The sequence below is a fragment of the Pseudophryne corroboree genome, chromosome 11, assembly GCF_028390025.1.
Source record: "Pseudophryne corroboree isolate aPseCor3 chromosome 11, aPseCor3.hap2, whole genome shotgun sequence".
NCBI classification, from domain to species: Eukaryota; Metazoa; Chordata; class Amphibia; order Anura; family Myobatrachidae; genus Pseudophryne; species Pseudophryne corroboree.
Genome location: NC_086454.1, coordinates 299,183,340 through 299,204,934, shown reverse-complemented (window position 1 = coordinate 299,204,934; position 21,595 = coordinate 299,183,340). Strand labels below are relative to the sequence as shown.

Below are 21,595 nucleotides of genomic sequence, written 5' to 3'. Positions count from 1 at the left end.
CCTTTTGAAATGCTGAAAGCTTAGTCTGAAGTATTCAAACCTGTTGCTTCACAGTGCGGCATCAGACAGTACCTTTATTCCCCTATTCTGTATTTGGATAAAAGCCCAGATGTCACCATAGTAACATCAACTATTTTCACATCCACTCACCATAATTGTTCCTTAAGATAAAGGCATGTTGCCCAAGACAGCAGGGCCTGGGACTCTGTACTGTCTGCCCTGATACTGTACTGGAATTAGATGTGTGACATTATTACATTTTAATCCTGAGCAAGAAGTATGGATTTGTGCAGAATCTTTAAAACCTGTCTGCCTTTAACTAGTCCATCTTCACTGTATTCTGGTTATTAGGTCTAAATATAACACTTAATATTGCCCCATAACCAAATACAAGAATGGTGGTGGTAGTGGTGGTGGTGGTGGTGGTGGTGGTGGGGGGGGGGGGGGGGGGGGGTGTTCCAGTTGCACGGAAAACCCCTCCTTCAGCCTGTCCAGGGGCCACAACATACAGTATAAGTTGCAGAAAGTACCTGCTGCTCAATCAACGCATCTGACCAGAGAGCAGTGATCAGCTAGTTTGCAATTATTGCAGGTTCTATATACAGTATGTCTGAAGTACTGTGTTACATATACCCCTTTCACATCAGAAAAATAACCCGGTATCGACCCGGCATATTGCTGGGTCGACACGGATCAGTGTGAAAGGGGCCTTAGAGAATTCCCGGTTTGCCTGACCCGGTAATTCAACCCGGGTTATAAGAAGGGTTATTCCCGGGTTGAATACCGGGTCAATGGCAGTGTAAACGGGTTCCCGGGTTAATGCAACTTGGGACCCGTTTACTACATAGGGAGAGGCGGCGCAGAGATGAGCTCATCCCCCAGCACCGCCTCCGCCCCTGCTGCCGGCTCTGCCCCCCGCCGCTATGGCAACTGGCCTGGCATATTGCCGTGTCAGAAAGCAGCACTGAGGCTCCAATGGACGGACCCGTTTCCAATTCCCGGAGGGATCCGGCATTGGAGATGTGAAAGCGGCTATACACTGCACAATGTATCAGGCAGACTATGGGGGTATGCAATTAGCTCTGATCATATCGGAGCTAATGAATTTGCCCCACTCAGTATTCGATTAGGGCCGTTCTCGTCCATTTTGAAGACATGTTCGCCAATGCCTTTTCACTTTTTTAAAAAAAATGAAACAGCATTGGCGAAAAATGCCTCAGAATTGGTGAAAATGTCTGACATTTTTGACAGAAAACACATGGATTCGCCAATCCACATGTTTTCCGCCCCCGCTATATTCTTCGCCTAGGCGAAAATTTAGCCCTGCTACTGCACAGGGCGGATCCCCATGTGCCCTAAAAATAGCGTAAGTTCTCAATTTTTTCGGAGCTGATTGCATACTATTATTACTAATTGCATAGCCTATTATGTGCTGCTTATGCCTCCTTCATGGGCTGGCCATACTCGCTCTAAAACAAGCATTTGGAAACATTCCTGCATTTTCCCCCAATGTTTGGCAAACAAATAATTTTAAAGTGCTCCTAACATTTCTGAAAAGGGAACAATAAAGTGGACAATGTTTTAGTAGATTCGTTTAGAAGAATATTTTGGCTGTATTTCCAGGTTATGGAGTCTTTTTATGAAATAGCCCCAAAAGTTCTACTTCTATCACCTGTCATTGCAATAAAAAAAAATGGTGACATAAAAAAAAACAAAAATGTTTTATTTAAATTATTAAACATTTTCTCTTTTCCACATTTCAGGATGGCGATAGCATATAGAAGGACAGCCATTGGTGAAGTTACCACGGTGTCCTTCTTAATTCTGTGCTAAGTAGCTAATGCATGCTTTGAATGAGGGAGCTATTGTAGGAAAGTCAGAAATGGAAATACTTGGTAATGGCCAACGCATTTTATGCAGCTTGATTAATAAGTGGAATACTAAAATTTAGGGATCTTCTGCCATGTAGAAATCCAGTTGGCATTGAGTGTTCAACCCCGTTTCCCACGTGGCCAGCAACCCCTAATGCCGGATGCTCAACTGCAGGGCCGCCATAAGGGAGGGGCTGCCGGGACTCCAGTCCCAGGCCCAGACAGAGAGAGGGGCCCGCCCGTGGCTAGGTGGATGTAGCTATTACTTATTGTGGTGTGCAGTCACTGGGGTATGTGTCTGGGCAGCTGCCCAGTTCAGTACAATAAATAAAGTTTTCTGCTTTTTTTTTTTTAATTGAGACAAGGTGCAAGACAGACAGCAGGCTGGCTAGAGAGACAGAAGGGGGGCTGCTGGCTTGTGAGACAGAAAGGGGCTGGTTGAAGAGACAACAAGGGTACTGGCTGGAGCTGGAGAGACAGAAGGAGGCTGGAGAGACAGAAGGGGGCAGGCTAGAGCTGGAGAGACACTGTGTGGCTGGAGCTGCAGAAACAAGGAGGATGAGGCTGACGAGAACTTTACCTCAACTGGCATGATTACTGGCACATCACTAACTCCCCCTCTTCCCCCCAGTTGTGATAATGTGAATGCACTGTCAGGTGAGGGGAGATATGGGGGCACCACAATCTGTTTTGCTTCCGGGGGAGGGGGCATGGGGAAGCACCACAGCCTACATCGCCTCCGGGTTGGAGGAAGGTGTCTATTTTGCCAGTCCTGGGCCCCACAATTCCTGATGGCAGCCCTGCTCGGCTGTCATGCTGAATAACTGAATTGCCGCGTGTCTGTGGGAATTGCAGGATTGCTACATAAAACGTATAGTTTTTTGTTTTTTTTTCCAGGAAACTGATATGCAGGATATGCCTTTATAAACCAATGTGTTATGCAAAGTGATGCTAGTGGTTTTAACTATGTACTGTGCCATCTGTCGTTTTCACAAATGTCCGTGTTTTTTGATATCCTCATAAAAAGATTCTTTTTTTTTTTTAATGAAACAATAAAACAACAAGCTGAGAAAGACAGTGAGGGTAAAACACAGATCAATCTAGCGGATTCTGCACACACACATTCCCTAATTATTAGGTACAGCGGATGCACGCTCCACACTGAGAAGAAAGCTGCTGGTTTACAGACAGAGAAGGAGATGTCTTGCTGCGTTCTGCTGACATCTCCATACACCTGTGTACTTCGTCAGCTCATTTTAACACACGGCTTTTTAAAAGAGAAAACTTATGAAAAATAAAAATAAGTTCTGTTGTGTTTTATTGAAAAGTTGAACAGTTATAAAACTTTTCATGTAGCCCTGTAGCATTTCATTCCTTTTGTCTCACAACTACAATGGTCTTGAATACGCGTTGGGTATTTTTTGCCGGTGGTCGTTATCCCGGCGGTCAGCATACGGATGCTGAGATCCGGCCACCAGAATGCTGGCAGGGGGCGAGCGCAACGAAGCCCCTTGCGGGCTCGTTGCGCTCACCTCGCTTCGGGCTCGGTGGCTCATCACGCTCGCCACGAGTGGGAATGGCACCTGTTAGCTGGGATTCCGGCTGGCGACATTGCGATTGTTCGGGATCCCAGCGTCATCATGCAGACCGCCAGGATTCCGTGCACCGGTAAAGCAGCTGCATCCCTTGAATACACTACAGTGGTTTCCAGTTATATGCATGCCTAGCATCACTCATTACTCAATACAGAACATATTGTTTTCATGCGCACTATGGAAATACATATTGTAAACAACACAAAGATGTACATAACCATATCATGTGCTGTGGCCCCATATCTCATCACTAGTCAAATACGGTTCTTTGCATCCTATGCTTGCATTCATTCATTCATTCATTCATTCATTCATTCATTCATCATATCACATTTTGACCACTGCAGTTTGGTGCCCACTTTAGCCCTTAGTAAATGCTGCTTCCAGGCTCAATAACCTGACCAGCTCCACTTCCTCTGCCCATCCTTGCATTAGTTCTTTCTACTATTCTGGATAAAATTCAAATCACAATCTAAAAATCTAAAGAATCAATTCACAGTTCTATTACGCCCTACATATATAATTATTCCAGACTTCTCTAGAGCTGCAGCTTTTTCCATATAATTTGCTGCCCTGGACTCTCCCTAAGTTTCCTAATTATTAAGTAGTTGCCAAGCGCTCACTGTTTTGAGCAAGGAGGGGTATATTTACTAAAGTGAAGATGCCGCCTATAGCAACCAGATTCTAGCTATTATCTTCTAGAAGGTGCTACAGTAGATAAATTACAAGTAGAATCTGATTTGTTGCTGTGGGCAACATCTCCACTTCCGTAAACTTGACTAGTAAATAAACTCCTTGCTCTCTGTACTTTATATTTGCAAGGCGTTTTCAATCAAATGCACTTTTAATCAGCCTGCTAAACACATCTTCTATGGGTCATTTTACAAACAAGGAGACCTGTGTAATCATGTGCTTATTTTTATGGGCAAGATATTTAAATGAAATCTAAGAGACAGAGAAGGGAGCATTTAAAGACATTCCCTGTTTTTCCCTCAATCGTAGAGCATTTACAAGTTCCTCAAGATGGCCCAATTTTCAATGGAAATCATTTTACATCTGTCAAAAGCAGGGTTTTTTTTTTTAAAGTATGGTGGTGCCAATGTGGCTGCCCCGTGCATTTCAGATAGGTGATTGTACCTTCTCTCTCTTTGAGCTGTGTCCACAGGAAATGCAAGAGCTACAGTAATAATGATATCCACCATGAATGTCTGCATTATGAACCTACTGTTCAGAGCAACCACCCACCATGGACTGCTACTAACATTATCCGTTTTGAACTCTATGGGGGCGATTTAAATTTTTTTTTTTCTGGCACCCAAGGTATTGGGCACCCATCAGAGCAATTCAATCAGTTGATCTGATCAGGCGCACACTACTTTTTAAGTGCTTAATAGCACCAGGTGCTTAAACTGCTTTTAGCAGAGTGGCTAAACCTGATTAAAATAGTGTGTGCAACGCAGGGCCGGTCCCATCTTTTTTTTTTTTGGTGGGGGGGGTAAGCAAAAATACATCTTGGCACCCCTTGATGGGATAAACTTTTAAAAGGGACAGCGCCCGGGGTGTGATCTCACAAGATAGGGGCGTGGCCGCACAGTTGTAGACACAAGGGTACAGGGTGATAGTGGGTGACAGGGAAATAGTAGGTAACTGGGGACACCGGAGTGACTGAGAGATAGTGGGTGTCTGAGGCAGGGGTGACTGGTAGATGGTAGGTGACTGAGCTAGGGGTGACAAGGAGAGGTGAGGTGACTGAGGCAGGGGTGATAGGGAGATAGTGGGTGACTGAGGCAGGGGTGATAGGGAGATAGTAGATGACTGAGGCAGGGGTGATAGGGAGATACTGGGTGACTGAGGCAGGGGTGACAGGGAGATGGTGAGTGACTGAGGCAGGAGTGACAGGGAGATAGTGAGTGACTAAGGCAGGGGTGATAAGGAGATAGCAGGTGAATGAGGCAGGGGTGATAGGGAGATAGTGAGTGACTGAGGCAGGGGTGATAGGGAGATAGTGGGTGACTCAGGCAGGGGTGATAGGGAGATAGTGGGTGACTCAGGCAGGGGTGATAGGGAGATAGTAGATGACTGAGGCAGGGGTGATAGGGAGATACTGGGTGACTGAGGCAGGGGTGACAGGGAGATAGTGAGTGACTGAGGCAGGGGTGATAGGGAGATAGTGGGTGACTCAGGCAGGGGTGATAGGGAGATAGTGGGTGACTCAGGCAGGGGTGATAGGGAGATAGTAGATGACTGAGGCAGGGGTGATAGGAAGATACTGGGTGACTGAGGCAGGGGTGACAGGGAGATGGTGAGTGACTGAGGCAGGAGTGACAGGGAGATAGTGGGTGACTAAGGCAGGGGTGATAAGGAGATAGCAGGTGAATGAGGCAGGGGTGATAGGGAGATAGTGAGTGACTGAGGCAGGGGTGATAGGGAGATAGTGGGTGACTGAGGCAGAGGTGACAGGGAGATAGTGGGTGACTGAGATAGGAGTGACAGGGAGATAGTGGGTGACTGAGATAGGAGTGACAGGGAGATAGTGGGTGATAGGGAGATAGTGGGTGACTGAGGCAGAGTGACAGGGATATAGAGGGTGACTGAGGTAGAAGTGACATTGAGATAGTGGGTGATTGAGGCAGGGGTGACATGGAGATAGTGTGTGACTGAGATAGGAGTGACAGGGAGATAGTGGGTGACTGAGGCAGAGGTGATAAGGAGATAATAGGTGACTGAGGCAGGGGTGACAGAGAGATAGTGGGTGACTGAGCTAGGGGTGACAGAGAAAAGGAGATTTATGGTAGACTTACCATAGTTAAATCTCTTTCTGCGAGGTACACTGGATTCCACAGGGAATAACATCAGGGGTGTAGAAGGCTGGCACTTTACAAGGCCGCTTACCTCGTGTATGCGGCAGGCCGGCACTGCTGCAACGTGAAAAGTACACTTTTTATACATTTCTACTTGCCACCTCAGGAAGCTGTGAGCAGATATGTTGGCGCCGACGGTAATGAATGGCAGAACAACTGAATTGCTGCCATCAGGCGCCATCTAGTGCCCAGCACCTAAAAAACTATTGAATCGCCCCATTTGATTTCCAAAGAGCACTGCTTAGCTGTGGCTGATGGTGAATTCACAAAGGCTGCAATCGTTACCAGTGTTATCATTTCAGGTATATAGTGGTGCAGACAATAGAGTATAATATCTGTGGCTACGGCGAAATAGAAGTAGAGAATATCATGGATCCTACACAGAAGGAGAAATACTCTGTATTGTTCTCACTACCTTGTGGTACTTTTCCCAGACAGTGTTAGCCAGAGCCGGCCATAGGCATAGGCAAACTAGGCAATTGCCTAGGGCATTTGATATGCCTAGGGGCATCAGCAGCTTCTGCTGATTAAAATGATATGCGGCATGCCTATATTCTGTATGTAGCATTTCATATGCAGATACAGCCACAGTCTCACACAGTATATAGGCATGCTGCATATCATTTTAATCGGCAGAAGCTGCTTGTGCATCCTAGCCACATAGCAATGCAAATAAGATGCATTTTCATTAAACAAAAAAAGGTGCCCGACGTTAGCATTGAGGCAAGATTTATGAGGACACATCTGTATCCAAGCAGAGGCAGAGGTCACAGTGTTAGTGGCAGTGTAAGTGCTGTGTGCATGTGAGTGGGTTGGTTGTGCAGTAGTGTTCGGAATATGTGTAAGGAGCATTATGTGTGTCATGTAAAAATGCACTAATAATGTGCAGCAAATGTGTAGGGGGCACTATGTGTGTCATGTGTGTAAGGGTATTAATAATGTGCGGCATATGTGTAAGGGACATTATGTGTAAAAATGCATTAATAAAGGTTGTCATAATGTGTAAGGCGCATTATGTTTATAAGGACATTAATAATGTGTCTCATGTGTAAGGGGCATTACTGTGTGGAATTATGTTTATAAATGCATTACTAATGTGTGGTATTATGTGTATAAGGTGCTCTACTATGTGGCATTGCATATAGAAAGGGCACTACTGTGTCGTCTAATGTGAATAAAGAGCAAGAGGGTGTGGTGTAATGTGAATAATGAGCAATTCAGTGTGATGTAATGTGAATAAGGGGCTCTACTGTGAGGAGTAACGTTTATTAGGTAAAGTGATACTACTGTGGGATGTAATATGAATTATGGACACTATCGCATGATCAAATGTGAATAAAGTTGCAGTACTGTGTGGTGTAATTGGAATTGGGGTTACTATTGTGTGGCCATGCCCCTTGCCAGCAAAAACACACCCCTTTTTGGTCTGTGCACCAAATGTGCGAACTGTTCCTTTTTAAAATATAGGGGGTGCAAACACCAAAATAAGGAAAGCTATGGGTGAGGGGTGATGGTGCTGGGAAAGAGGTGCAAGCTCAGAGGCGGAACTAGCGGTGGTGCTAAGGGGCACTAGCCAAAATCTTGCCTAGGGCATCATATTGGTTAGGGCCGGCTCTGGTGTTAGCTTACTGCTGACCACACAACTGCTGTAAGTATTTGTGCTGATACAAGTGCAGCTTATCCGCTGCTCACACAGGCCCGTGGGGTATATCTGTCACTCTTGCCTGTCTTACTTGGTTCTTTGATTCCTCCCTCCCCCCACATTGACACTTACTGTCTGAGATGTACAATTTCCTGCTTGCTGCAGACAGACAAAATTGTGTCCTCTGATTCCTGAGGAAATGTGTCCTGTATTCCTGCTGCTGCTGCTGCTGCTCCTGCTGGGAGATATACAGACAGCGATGTTCAAATGCAGATAATAGATGTAGAGTGATACAGAGGGATGCACACAATTAGGTCTGAATAGTAATGTCAGTTTATTATTGGTACAACTTGCAACACATTTTGGGGAACTTGCTTGACCTTAAAGCTGCCATTTCATGGTACTAATGCAATTTGCTGACATTTAGAAGCTTTTGAGATATAATTGTGTCACAGAGCTTTAATATACTATATTGTCCATGCTGGCAATCATTGGTTCTTTCCTCTCTTGTCAATCAAATGAGATCTATTGAGCGGAATACATACGTGTTACCGGCGTCCGGGATCCCAGCTGTCATTATCCCAACAGCGGGATCCCGGCCTCCAGCGTGGACACCCATAGAGGGTGAAAAAATAAGAATTTACTCACCGGTAATTCTATTTCTCGTAGTCCGTAGTGGATGCTGGGGACTCCGTAAGGACCATGGGGATTAGCGGCTCCGCAGGAGACTGGGCACAACTATAAAGAAAGCTTTAGACTACTGGTGTGCACTGGCTCCTCCCACTAAGACCCTCCTCCAGACTTCAGTTAGGATACTGTGCCCGGAAGAGCTGACACAATAAGGAAGGATTTTGAATCCCGGGTAAGACTCGTACCAGCCACACCAATCACACCGTATAACTCGTGATACAATACCCAGTTAACAGTATGATAACAACTGAGCCTCTCAACAGATGGCTCAACAATAACCCTTTAGTTAAGCAATAACTATATACAAGTATTGCAGACAATCCGCACTTGGGATGGGCGCCCAGCATCCACTACGGACTACGAGAAATAGAATTACCGGTGAGTAAATTCTTATTTTCTCTAACGTCCTAGTGGATGCTGGGGACTCCGTAAGGACCATGGGGATTATACCAAAGCTCCCAAACGGGCGGGAGAGTGCGCATGACTCTGCAGCACCGAATAGGCAAACTCTAGGTCCTCCTCAGCCAGGGTGTCAAACTTGTAGAATTTAGCAAACGTGTTTGACCCCGACCAAGTAGCTGCTCGGCAAAGTTGAAGAGCCGAGACCCCTCGGGCAGCCGCCCAAGAAGAGCCCACCTTCCTCGTGGAATGGGCTTTCACTGATTTAGGATGCGGCAGGCCAGCCGCAGAATGTGCAAGCTGAATCGTACTACAGATCCAGCGAGCAATAGTCTGCTTTGAAGCAGGTGCACCCAACTTGTTGGGCGCATACAGGATAAAGAGCGAGTCAGTCTTTCTGACTCCAGCTGTCCTGGAAACATAGATTATCAGGGCCCTGACTACGTCCAACAACTTGGAAGCCTCCAAGTCATTTGTAGCCGCAGGCACCACGATAGGTTGGTCCAGATGAAAAGCTGATACCACTTTGGGGAGAAACTGGGGACGAGTCCTCAATTCTGCCCTATCCATATGGAAAATCAGATAAGGGCTTTTACATGACAAAGCCGCCAATTCTGATACACACCTGGCCGAAGCCAAGGCCAACAACATGACCACTTTCCACGTGAGATATTTCAAATCCACGGTTTTCAGTGGCTCAAACCAATGTGACTTTAGGAAATCCAACACCACGTTGAGATCCCAAGGTGCCACTGGAGGCACAAAAGGGGGCTGAATATGCAGCACTCCCTTAACAAAAGTCTGAACTTCAGGTAGTGAAGCCAGTTCTCTCTGGAAGAAAATCGATAGAGCCGAAATCTGGACCTTAATGGAACCCAATTTAAGGCCCATAGTCACCCCTGACTGTAGGAAGTGCAGGAAACGGCCCAGCTGAAATTCCTCCGTTGAGGCCTTCCTGGCCTCACACCACGCAACATATTTTCGCCATATGCGGTGATAATGGTTTGCGGTAACTTCTTTCCTAGCTTTAATCATCTTAGGAATGACTTCCTCCGAAATGCCCTTTTCCTTCAGGATCCGGTGTTCAACCGCCATGCCGTCAAACGCAGCCGCGGTAAGTCTTGGAACAGACAGGGCCCCTGCTGCAGCAGGTCTTGTCTGAGCGGTAGAGGCCATGGGTCCTCTGACATAATTTCTTGAAGTTCCGGGTACCAAGCTCTTCTTGGCCAATCCGGAACAATGAGTATAGTTCTTACTCCTCTTCTCCTTATTATCCTCAGTACCTTTGGTATGAGAGGAAGAGGAGGGAACACATAAACCGACCGGTACACCCACGGTGTCACTAGAGCGTCCACAGCTATCGCCTGTGGGTCTCTCGACCTGGCGCAATATTTTTCTAGCTTTTTGTTTAGGCGGGACGCCATCATGTCCACCTGTGGCCTTTTCCAACGGTTTACAATCATTTGAAAGACTTCTGGATGAAGTTCCCACTCTCCCGGGTGGAGGTCGTGCCTGCTGAGGAAGTCTGCTTCCCAGTTGTCCACTCCCGGAATGAACACTGCTGACAGTGCTAACACGTGATTTTCCGCCCATCGGAGAATCCTTGTGGCTTCTGCCATTGCCGTCCTGCTTCTCGTGCTGCCCTGTCGATTTACATGGGCGACCGCCGTGATGTTGTCTGACTGGATCAGTACCGGCTGGTTTTGAAGCAGGGGTTTTGCCTGACTTAGGGCATTGTAAATGGCCCTCAGTTCCAGAATATTTATGTGCAGGGAAGTCTCCTGACTTGACCATAGTCCTTGGAAGTTTCTTCCCTGTGTGACTGCCCCCCAGCCTCGAAGGCTGGCATTCGTGGTCACCAGGACCCAGTCCTGTATGCCGAATCTGCGGCCCTCTTGAAGATGAGCACTCTGCAGCCACCACAGCAGAGACACCCTTTTCCTTGGAGGCAGGGTTATCAGCCGATGCATCTGAAGATGCGATCCGGACCACTTGTCCAGCAGGTCCCACTGAAAGGTTCTTGCATGAAACCTGCCGAATGGAATCGCTTGGTAGGAAGCTACCATCTTTCCCAGGATCCGCGTGCAGTGATGCACCGACACCTGTTTTGGTTTTAGGAGGCCTCTGACTAGAGATGACAGCTCCTTGGCCTTCTCCTCCGGGAGAAACACTTTTTTCTGTTCTGTGTCCAGAACCATCCCCAGGAACAGTAGACGTGTCGTAGGGACCAGCTGTGACTTTGGAATGTTTAGAATCCAGCCGTGCTGTAGTAGCACCTCCCGAGATAGTGCTACCCCGACCAACAACTGCTCTCTGGACCTCGCCTTTATCAGGAGATCGTCCAAGTATGGGATAATTAAAACACCCTTCTTTCGAAGGAGTATCATCATTTCGGCCATTACCTTGGTAAAGACCCTCGGAGCCGTGGATAGACCGAACGGCAACGTCTGGAATTGGTAATGACAATCCTGTACCACAAATCTGAGGTACTCCTGGTGAGGATGGTAAATGGGGACATGCAGGTAAGCATCCTTGATGTCCAGTGATACCATGTAATCCCCCTCGTCCAGGCTTGCAATAACCGCCCTGAGCGATTCCATCTTGAACTTGAATTTTTTTATATATGTGTTCAAGGATTTCAAATTTAAAATGGGTCTCACCGAACCGTCCGGTTTCGGTACCACAAACATTGTGGAATAGTAACCCCGTCCTTGTTGAAGTAGGGGTACCTTTACTATCACCTGTTGTGAATACAGCTTGTGAATTGCCTGTAACACTGCCTCCCCTGCCTGAGGGAGTGGTTGGCAAGGCAGATTTGAGGAAACGGCGGGGGGGGAGACGTCTCGAATTCCAGCTTGTACCCCTGAGATACTATCTGAAAAATCCAGGGATCCACCCGTGAGCGAGCCCACTGATTGCTGAAATATTTGAGACGGGCCCCCACCGTACCTGGCTCCGCCTGTGGAGCCCCAGCGTCATGCTGTGGACTTAGAGGAAGCGGGGGAGGACTTTTGCTCCTGGGAACTGGCTGTATGCTGCAGCTTTTTTCCCCTACCTCTGCCTCTGGGCAGAAAGGACGCGCCTTTAACCCGCTTGCCCCTATTGGGCCGAAAGGACTGTACCTGATAATACGGTGCTTTCTTTGGCTGTGAGGGAACATGGGGTAAAAATGTAGACGTCCCAGCTGTTGCTGTGGAAACGAGGTCCGAGAGACCATCCCCAAACAACTCCTCACCCTTATAAGGCATAACTTCCATGTGCCTTTTGGAATCTGCATCACCTGTCCACTGCCGAGCCCATAACCCTCTCCTGGCAGAAATGGACATTGCACTAATTTTGGATGCCAGCCGGCAAATATCCCTCTGTGCATCCCTCATGTATAAAAGTGCGTCTTTTATATGCTCTACGGTTAGCAATATAGTGTCCCTGTCTAGGGTATCAATATTTTCTGACAGGGAATCTGACCATGCAGCTGCAGCACTGCACATCCATGCTGAAGCAATAGCTGGTCTCAGTATAACACCTGTGTGTGTATATATAGATTTCAGGATAGCCTCCTGCTTTCTATCAGCAGATTCCTTCAGGGCGGCCGTATCCGGAGACGGTAGTGCCACCTTCTTTGACAAGCGTGTGAGCGCTTTATCCACTCTAGGGGATGTTTCCCAACGTGACCTATCCTCTGGCGGAAAGGGTACGCCATTAGTAACCTCTTAGAAATTACCAGCTTCTTATCAGGGAAAGCCCACGCTTCTTCACACACTTCATTTAACTCCTCAGATGGAGGAAAAGCTACTGGTAGTTTTTTCTCTCCAAACATAATACCCTTTTTTGTGGTACCGGGGGTAACATCAGAAATGTGTAACACATTTTTCATTGCCTCAATCATGTAACGTGTGGCCCTACTGGAAGTTACATTAGTCTCATCGTCGTCAACACTGGAGTCAGTATCCGTGTCGACATCTGTGTCTGCCATCTGAGGTAGCAGGCGTTTTAGAGCCCCTGATGGCTTTTGAGACGCCTGGGCAGGCACAGGCTGAGAAGCCGGCTGTCCCACACTTGGTATGTCGTCAAACCTTTTATGCAAGGAGTCGACACTGTCGCGTAATTCCTTCCACAGCACCCCGACCCCGCAGGGGGTGACATCACATTTACAGGCATCTGCTCCGCCTCCACATAAGCCTCCTCATCAAACATGTCGACACAGCCGTACCGACACACCGCAAACACACAGGGAATACTCTGACAGAGGACAGGACCCCACAAAGCCCTTTGGGGAGACAGAGAGAGAGTATGCCAGCACACACCAGAGCGCTATATAACACAGGGATCCCACTGTTTTCCCTTATAGCTGCTTTTTATATATATATACATATATATATATATCCTGCGCCTAAATTTAGTGCCCCCCCCCCCCCCCCCTCTCTTTTTTACCCTTCTGTAGCTTGCAGACTGCAGGGGAGAGCCAGGGAGCTTCCTTCCAGCGGAGCTGTGAGGGAAAAATGTCGCCAGTGTGCTGAGGGAGATGGCCCCGCCCCTTTTCCGGCGGACTTCTCCTGCTTTTTCTGGAATACTGGCAGGGGTATTTTTACATCTATATAGCCTCTAGGACTATATATGATGTAGATTTGCCAGCCAAGGTGTCATATATTGCCCTCAGGGCGCCCCCCCCCCCAGCGCCCTGCACCCATCAGTGACCGGAGTGTGAGGTGTACATGAGGAGCAATGGCCCACAGCTGCAGTGCTGTGCGCTACCTTGGTGAAGACCGAAGTCTTCTGCCGCCGATTTTCCGGACCTCTTCACGCTTCTGGCTCTGTAAGGGGGACGGCGGCGCGGCTCCGGGAACGAACACCAAGGTCGGGTCCTGCGGTCGATCCCTCTGGAGCTAATGGTGTCCAGTAGCCTAAGAAGCCCAAACTACCACCTGTTAGGTAGGTTCGCTTCTTCTCCCCTTAGTCCCTCGCTGCAGTGAGTCTGTTGCCAGCAGATCTCACTGTAAAATAAAAAACCTAAATATACTTTCTTTCTAGGAGCTCAGGAGAGCCCCTAGTGTGCATCCAGCTCAGCCGGGCATAAGAATCTAACTGAAGTTTGGAGGAGGGTCTTAGTGGGAGGAGCCAGTGCACACCAGTAGTCTAAAGCTTTCTTTATAGTTGTGCCCAGTCTCCTGCGGAGCCGCTAATCCCCATGGTCCTTACGGAGTCCCCAGCATCCACTAGGACGTTAGAGAAATCTGTGGCGCCGGTATTCCGGCGGTGCCATTTCACTGCCCGTCGGGATTCTGGCGTCGGTATTGTGACCGCCGGGATCAGACAGGCAGTTCATGATTGCCTCCTCTATTGAGAAAATGATTGATCAGTGTGATCTCTTGGGGTAGGGGTGGGATATAGATGGGATGGATGGTCAAATGTCTAGCCAACCTAAAGCTGACCCAATCTGTCTGGGTGTGTCAAGCTTGAAGCGGACAGAAATTCTGGCTGAAATTAAAACTAGTGGTAGTAAAAGTAATAGGCGACTTATTCTCAGGGGTGATTTCATGGAGTCTGTACTGACTCTGATCTGAGTGAGATCCACTGACTAAATCTTAACTAAATCAAAGCAAAACCAAAGCGACTAAGACTTAAACTACATTTAAAATCTTTGTCAAAATTAACACTGAAAGAAGGGTTTTAAAGTTTTAAAGAACAATTCTAGATATTTGCAGAAAATAAATATGACCTCCTGTGAAGGAAATAGGATTGTGTATTGCACTTATTTGTTTTAACACACGTAAGTGTTATGCACTCCAGTGCCTGCAGGAATGTACTGGTGTTTGAACTGTTATGCACACCAGTGCCTGCAGGAATGTACTGGTGTCTGAACAGAGAGGGATGCAAAACAAATGAACTCACAGACAGACTGGGAAATATGACATAACGTACACAGAAGGTGATAGGGTAACAAAACCAACACAGAGTGAACAGAGAAGCCCAGAGGCTAAGAAACTGGGTGTCTCCCTAGTATTAGAAATGCTCAGATGGAAAAAGCAAGATGTTGTGTTTTAATACGTAGAGAACCCGAAATGCTGTTGCTAAGGGCAACAGCAAAACCCTAAAGGGTTACCAACGGGTGTGGCAGTAAACTCCTTGGTCAGAGATGGAATAATAGACACAAGGAGAGTCTCCACAATCCTAATTCTCACTTGCAGGGCCCAGGTTCAGCTTACTGCCACTAAACTGACACATGGACGCCCTGCACAGTGATAGAGGATTAAGCAGGCAGGTCTGAAAGTACAGCCACAAACCTGCTGGGTTCACAGAATAGCAAAAGAACCTCAGCAGGCTAAACGACTGACTCCAGTCTTACTGCTAGGTCTGGATTGGCAGAGTGTAGTACCAAATTCCCAGGCCTATTTGCAGTAAGCAACAACAAATACAAAGCTACACAGTACTGGCTAACTTTCAGGAACTGACTAACCAACAAAGATTCAGCAGCATCTGCTTAACCTGAGAAGAGGCCTTATAAAGCAGGTACTGTCCACGCCCCCCTCAGACCTCACAGACTGTGAGCACAAAAACCAGCACCGGATCCCCTGCCTGTAACCACTGCACAGCAAAAGACCCGAACCGGAGTATCAGCTGCGCTCAGGTTACTCCGCTAGCACTTGTCTCCCGGTTGCCATGACGACGTGGCAGCACAGGGCAGGAGACCCTAACAGTACCCCCCCTCTGACGAGGGGTCAAAGAACCCCTACCACCGGGTTTATCGGGGAACTGCGAGAAGAAAGAGCGTATCAGTCTGGGGGCATGAAGATCACAACTGCGCACCCACGACCGCTCCTCCGGGCCATACCCCTTCCAGTGCACCAAAAATGACCGCCGACCCCGAACCATCTAGGAGTCAAGAATCCTTTCAACAACAAACTCCCTCTGGCCACGTATCAGAAGAGGGGAAGGTCTTCCTCTGGAAGAAGGATTACTAATCGCCCGTTTTAAAAGGGAACAATGAAATGTTTTATTGATACCCAAAGAACGGGGCAGATCTAACTGAAATGCCACCGGATTGATAACCCTGGTGATCTTATAAGGGCCGATGAACCGGGGGCCTAACTTATGAGATGGCTGTCTCAACTTCAAATTTTTGGTAGACAACCAGACGAAGTCTCCTAATTTGAAGCTGCAGGGTCTTTTCCGCTTATCAAAAACCCTTTTGGTCACTAATGACACAGACACAAGGGCTTTCTTCACTTTCCTCCAAATACGTCTAAGGACCGAAACGACAGAGGAACCACCAGGCGTGGAGTCCAGGGGGTCAAAAGAATTGGCCTTAGGATGATGCCCATACACACAAAGGAAGGGAGAGATCCCTGTAGCAGAGTGAGCCGCGTTGTTATAGGCAAACTCCGCCATTGACAGATGAGCAACCCAGTCAGTCTGACACTTGGAGACATAACACCTGAGGAACTGCTCCAAGGACTGGTTCACCCTTTCAGTCTGCCCATTAGACTGCGGATGGTAGCCTGACGACAAGCTGACAGAAATCTGGAGATCGGAACAAAATGCCCTCCAGAATTTGGCCACAAACTGGGATCCGCGGTCAGAGACCACATCAAGTGGCAACCCGTGGAGACGCACAACATGCAGCATAAATAATTCAGACAGGCGTCTGGCCGATGGCAGCCCAACCAGTGGAACGAAGTGCGCCATCTTCGAAAACCTGTCAACGACAACCCAGATGGCTGTCATCCCCGAGGATTTGGGCAAGTCCACAACAAAATCCATTGAAATGTGGGTCCATGGCTTAGATGGAATAGAGAGTGGATGTAATGGGCCAACAGGAACTCCTCTAGGAGTCTTATTTTGGGCACAGATGTCACATGCCCGAACCCACTGATCCACATCCTTAGCCACCGAGGGCCACCACACCGCCCTAGATAGCAACTCCCGAGTTCTGGCAATACCCGGGTGACCTGCCGACTTCTTGGCATGGAATTCCAGGAACACTCGCTGTCTTAACCTAGGAGGCACAAACAAAAGACCTACCGGAAGGTCTGGAGGAGCCTGCTCCTGTGCTCTAAGGACTAATGACAAGAGGTCCTGGGTAATGCCCACTTTAATACATGATGGGGACACAATGGGCAACGGCTCCTCTGTGGTCTCCTGGATTGGAGCAAAACTCCGCGAGAGCGCATCAGCCTTGATGTTTTTTGACCCAGGGCGATATGTTATCAAAAAATTAAAGCGAGCAAAAAACAAAGCCCATCGTGCCTGCCTGGCATTGAGACGCTTCGCTGACTCTAAATATGCCAAATTCTTATGGTCGGTGAGAATTGAGACCACAAACTTAGCCCCCTCAAGCCAGTGTCTCCACTCCTCGAGTGCATCCTTAATAGCCAACAATTCCCGGTTACCCACGTCATAATTCATCTCGGCAGGCGAAAATTTACGGGAAAAGTAAGCACAGGGATGAAGGCGATTATCAGACACTCCCATCTGAGAGAGCACTGCCCCAATACCCATCTCAGAGGCATCCACCTCCACCACAAAAGGACGCTCTGGATCTGGGTGTCGCAGCACCTTGGCCGAGACAAATGCCCTTTTGAGACGGGCAAAAGCCGCTTTGGCCTCACGAGACCAGTGAGCAACATCCGCCCCTTTCTTAGTGAGTGCCACCAAGGGCGCCACTATAGACGAAAATCCAGCGATAAATCGTCTATAAAAATTTGCAAAGCCCAGGAAACGCTGAAGCGCCTTCAAACTAGTGGGCTGCACCCAATCCAGGACTGCCTGTACCTTAGAACCCTCCATTTGGAAACCTTCTGGGGAGATAATATATCCTAGAAATGCGATTTGCTGAACTTCAAATTCGCACTTCTCCAGCTTCTCCCCAAGCCGGTGGTCTCTGAGTTTCTGGAGGACTAAGCGTACATGCTTCCGATGTTCCTCCAGGGAATGGGAGAAGATTAGGATGTCATCTAAGTATACAACTAAGAATCTATCCAAATATTCCCTGAGCACATCGTTCATGAAATCCTGGAAGACTGCCGGGGCATTATAGAGCCCAAAAGGCATCACCAAATATTCATAATGCCCTGAGTGGGTATTAAAGGCAGTCTTCCATTCATCCCCCTCTCTTATTCGGATTAGATTGTACGCACCGCGTAGGTCAATCTTAGAAAAAATGGTGGCAGTACGAAGCTGGTCAAACAAGACCGAAATGAGAGGCAGTGGGTATGAGTTTTTAATCGTGATACGGTTCAATTCCCTGAAGTCGATGCAGAGTCGCAATGAACCGTCCTTTTTACCCACGAAGAAGAACCCCGACCCAACTGGAGACTGTGAAGGTCTGATAAATCCTTTAGCCAAGTTCTCCTGAATGTACTCTGCCATAGCCTGAGTCTCAGGACGTGACAGGGAGTACAACCTGCTCTTGGGAAGCTTAGCATTCGGCAACAAATCAATGGCACAGTCATAGGGGCGATGGGGAGGTAGTACCTCTGCAACTTTTTTGGAGAACACATCCGCAAAATCTGCATAACACCCTGGCAATCCAGGCAAACTTAGCTGCGAGAGCCTGACTGGAAGGCTCAAGCAACTCCTGAAACAATCAGTACCCCAACTAAGAATCTCCCCAGAGACCCAGTCAAATTGAGGATTGTGGGCCCTTAACCAGGGTAACCCCAACACCAATGGGGCAAAAGTACAGACAGTCACATAAAAGGACAATTTTTAAGAGTGTGTGGCTCCAATAAACAAAGAAATCTGGCTAGTGCAAGAGGTAATTTTACTCTGGGATAATGGTTCCCCGTTTAACCCACAAATCTCAATTTCCGACGCCAAGGGTACTAAGGAAACAGAGTGTTTCAGGGCGAATTGGCGGTCCATAAAAACCCCGTCGGCCCCACTGTCCACAAAGGCCTCAGTCTTGACAGTTTGACCGAGGATCTTCAAGGTCACCGGAATGATAAAAGTCTTCTTGGGAAATTCTGACTTCTGGCCTGACAGGATATTTCCCATCACCCTCAGGCCCTGAAGTTTTCCGGCTTTTCTGGGCATGATACTACCACATGACCCTTATTCCCACAGTACAAACACAACCCCTGCTGTCTCCTCCGCGTCTTCTCACGCGAGGAGAGGCGGGTAGCCCCAATCTGCATAGGCTCCTCGGAAAATTCCTCAGAGTCTGAGGTTCCCTTGGGAAAGAAGGAAACCTCGGTCTCCCTTTCAAGCCTACGCTCTCTCAGCCGTCTATCCACCCGGATGGATAACTGCATGAGCTGATCCAAGCTATCAGGCAAGGGATATTGTACCAGTTGGTCTTTTATCTGGTTAGAAAGACCTCTTCGGTACTGGTGTCTCAGGGCTGGGTCATTCCACTGGGTATCATGGGCCAACCTCCGAAACTCCGTACAGTAAACCTCAACTGGCCTTCGCCCTTGCTTAAGGATCGAAATCTGAGCCTCGGCTGAGGCCGTCTTGTCAGGGTTATCATACAACATGCCCAGTGCCGTAAAAAAAGCATCAACACTTTTAAGCGACTGACAGTCAGGCTGCAACCCATATGCCCAGACCTGTGGGTCTCCTTGTAGCAAGGAAATCACTATGCCCACCCGCTGAATCTCTGACCCAGAAGACTGAGGCCTAAGTTGGAAATATAACTTGCAGCTCTCCTTGAAACAAAAGAACTGCGAGCGATCTCCAGAAAAACGATCCGGAAGATTTACTTTCGGCTCCTTAACCCCTGAAGGTGCTGCTGCTGCGGGAGCTCCGCCAGCGGCCTGGGAGGTGTGCATTTTAATGGACAAATCATTAAATTGACGAGTCAGGACCTCCACCTGATCGACCACCTGTTGCAACGTATTTTGAGGGGTATGCTCCATATTCCCACAAAATTTCAACAGGAGTATTGGGCTGCTGAATATGTTATGCACTCCAGTGCCTGCAGGAATGTACTGGTGTTTGAACTGTTATGCACACCAGTGCCTGCAGGAATGTACTGGTGTCTGAACAGAGAGGGATGCAAAACAAATGAACTCACAGACAGACTGGGAAATATGACATAACGTACACAGAAGGTGATAGGGTAACAAAACCAACACAGAGTGAACAGAGAAGCCCAGAGGCTAAGAAACTGGGTGTCTCCCTAGTAGTAGAAATGCTCAGATGGAAAAAGCAAGATGTTGTGTTTTAATACGTAGAGAACCCGAAATGCTGTTGCTAAGGGCAACAGCAAAACCCTAAAGGGTTACCAACGGGTGTGGCAGTAAACTCCTTGGTCAGAGATGGAATAATAGACACAAGGAGAGTCTCCACAATCCTAATTCTCACTTGCAGGGCCCAGGTTCAGCTTACTGCCACTAAACTGACACATGGACGCCCTGCACAGTGATAGAGGATTAAGCAGGCAGGTCTGAAAGTACAGCCACAAACCTGCTGGGTTCACAGAATAGCAAAAGAACCTCAGCAGGCTAAACGACTGACTCCAGTCTTACTGCTAGGTCTGGATTGGCAGAGTGTAGTACCAAATTCCCAGGCCTATTTGCAGTAAGCAACAACAAATACAAAGCTACACAGTACTGGCTAACTTTCAGGAACTGACTAACCAACAAAGATTCAGCAGCATCTGCTTAACCTGAGAAGAGGCCTTATAAAGCAGGTACTGTCCACGCCCCCCTCAGACCTCACAGACTGTGAGCACAAAAACCAGCACCGGATCCCCTGCCTGTAACCACTGCACAGCAAAAGACCCGAACCGGAGTATCAGCTGCGCTCAGGTTACTCCGCTAGCACTTGTCTCCCGGTTGCCATGACGACGTGGCAGCACAGGGCAGGAGACCCTAACAGTAAGGCATTTATTTGAATATGATATATGGGAGTACTACAGTAAGTCAGACTCAGTAGGTAAGACATTCTAAGCATACTGAGATTGAAGGTATGCACATTTCTCAAGGGAATTTTAGAGAAATGTTCTGCAGCAAAATCCATTACAGTATCATTATACTGCAAAAGTATGACTAAAACATTGACTAAAATTAGACTAAAATGAAAACTAAAGACTAAAACTAAATTGAAATTAACCCTGCCCCCACCAGTGAACTCCACATTTATATTAATGTAATCAGTGGCACTCAGCATGAGACGCTTTGCATTACTGTATATCACTTTCAGTGTGTCTGAAATCTGCTTTTCTGCCAACGTGGGACATAGAAGCACAAACAGGTCCCACTAAAACTGCAGCACAAGACTTGAAGATTCTTGGCTCTCAGCTGGTCAAAAGTCACGTCTTCTCTTGCAGAGTGGAAATGGCTGTGTTGCCCTCCACACATACGGAGAATGCCCCAAACATGCGCCGTTTTCACACTTCAGTAATCTTGTATCTGTGCAGCTCCACAAAACAAGGCTCCCTGTAGCAGGTACTATACAAGGAACAACCTCCCTCTGCCTCCTTGTCTGGGAAAAAATCTGCTCAAATGTCCCCAACACCCTCAGTTGAAACATAGGTGCACCTGCCCAGTATGAGATGTGCAGTATGAGACCGAAGATGCTTTTATACTAGGGAGT

General features: G+C 47.7%; 1 protein-coding gene across 6 annotated transcripts in view; it reads right to left on the bottom strand.

Moving 5' to 3' along the window:
* LOC134969512 (serine/threonine-protein kinase Nek11-like) overlaps positions 1–21,595 on the bottom strand; it is an 840,206-nt gene that overhangs the window by 109,946 nt on the left and 708,665 nt on the right. For 5 of the 6 annotated variants that reach the window (XM_063945508.1, XM_063945511.1, XM_063945512.1 and 2 more), the window contains one exon: positions 8,102–8,207. In XM_063945508.1, coding sequence (XP_063801578.1) covers positions 8,102–8,207 — 106 coding nt within the window. Of the gene's footprint in view, positions 1–6,267; positions 6,385–8,101; positions 8,208–21,595 lie in introns of all 6 variants that reach the window. The other variant, XM_063945509.1, reaches the window with a different exon arrangement.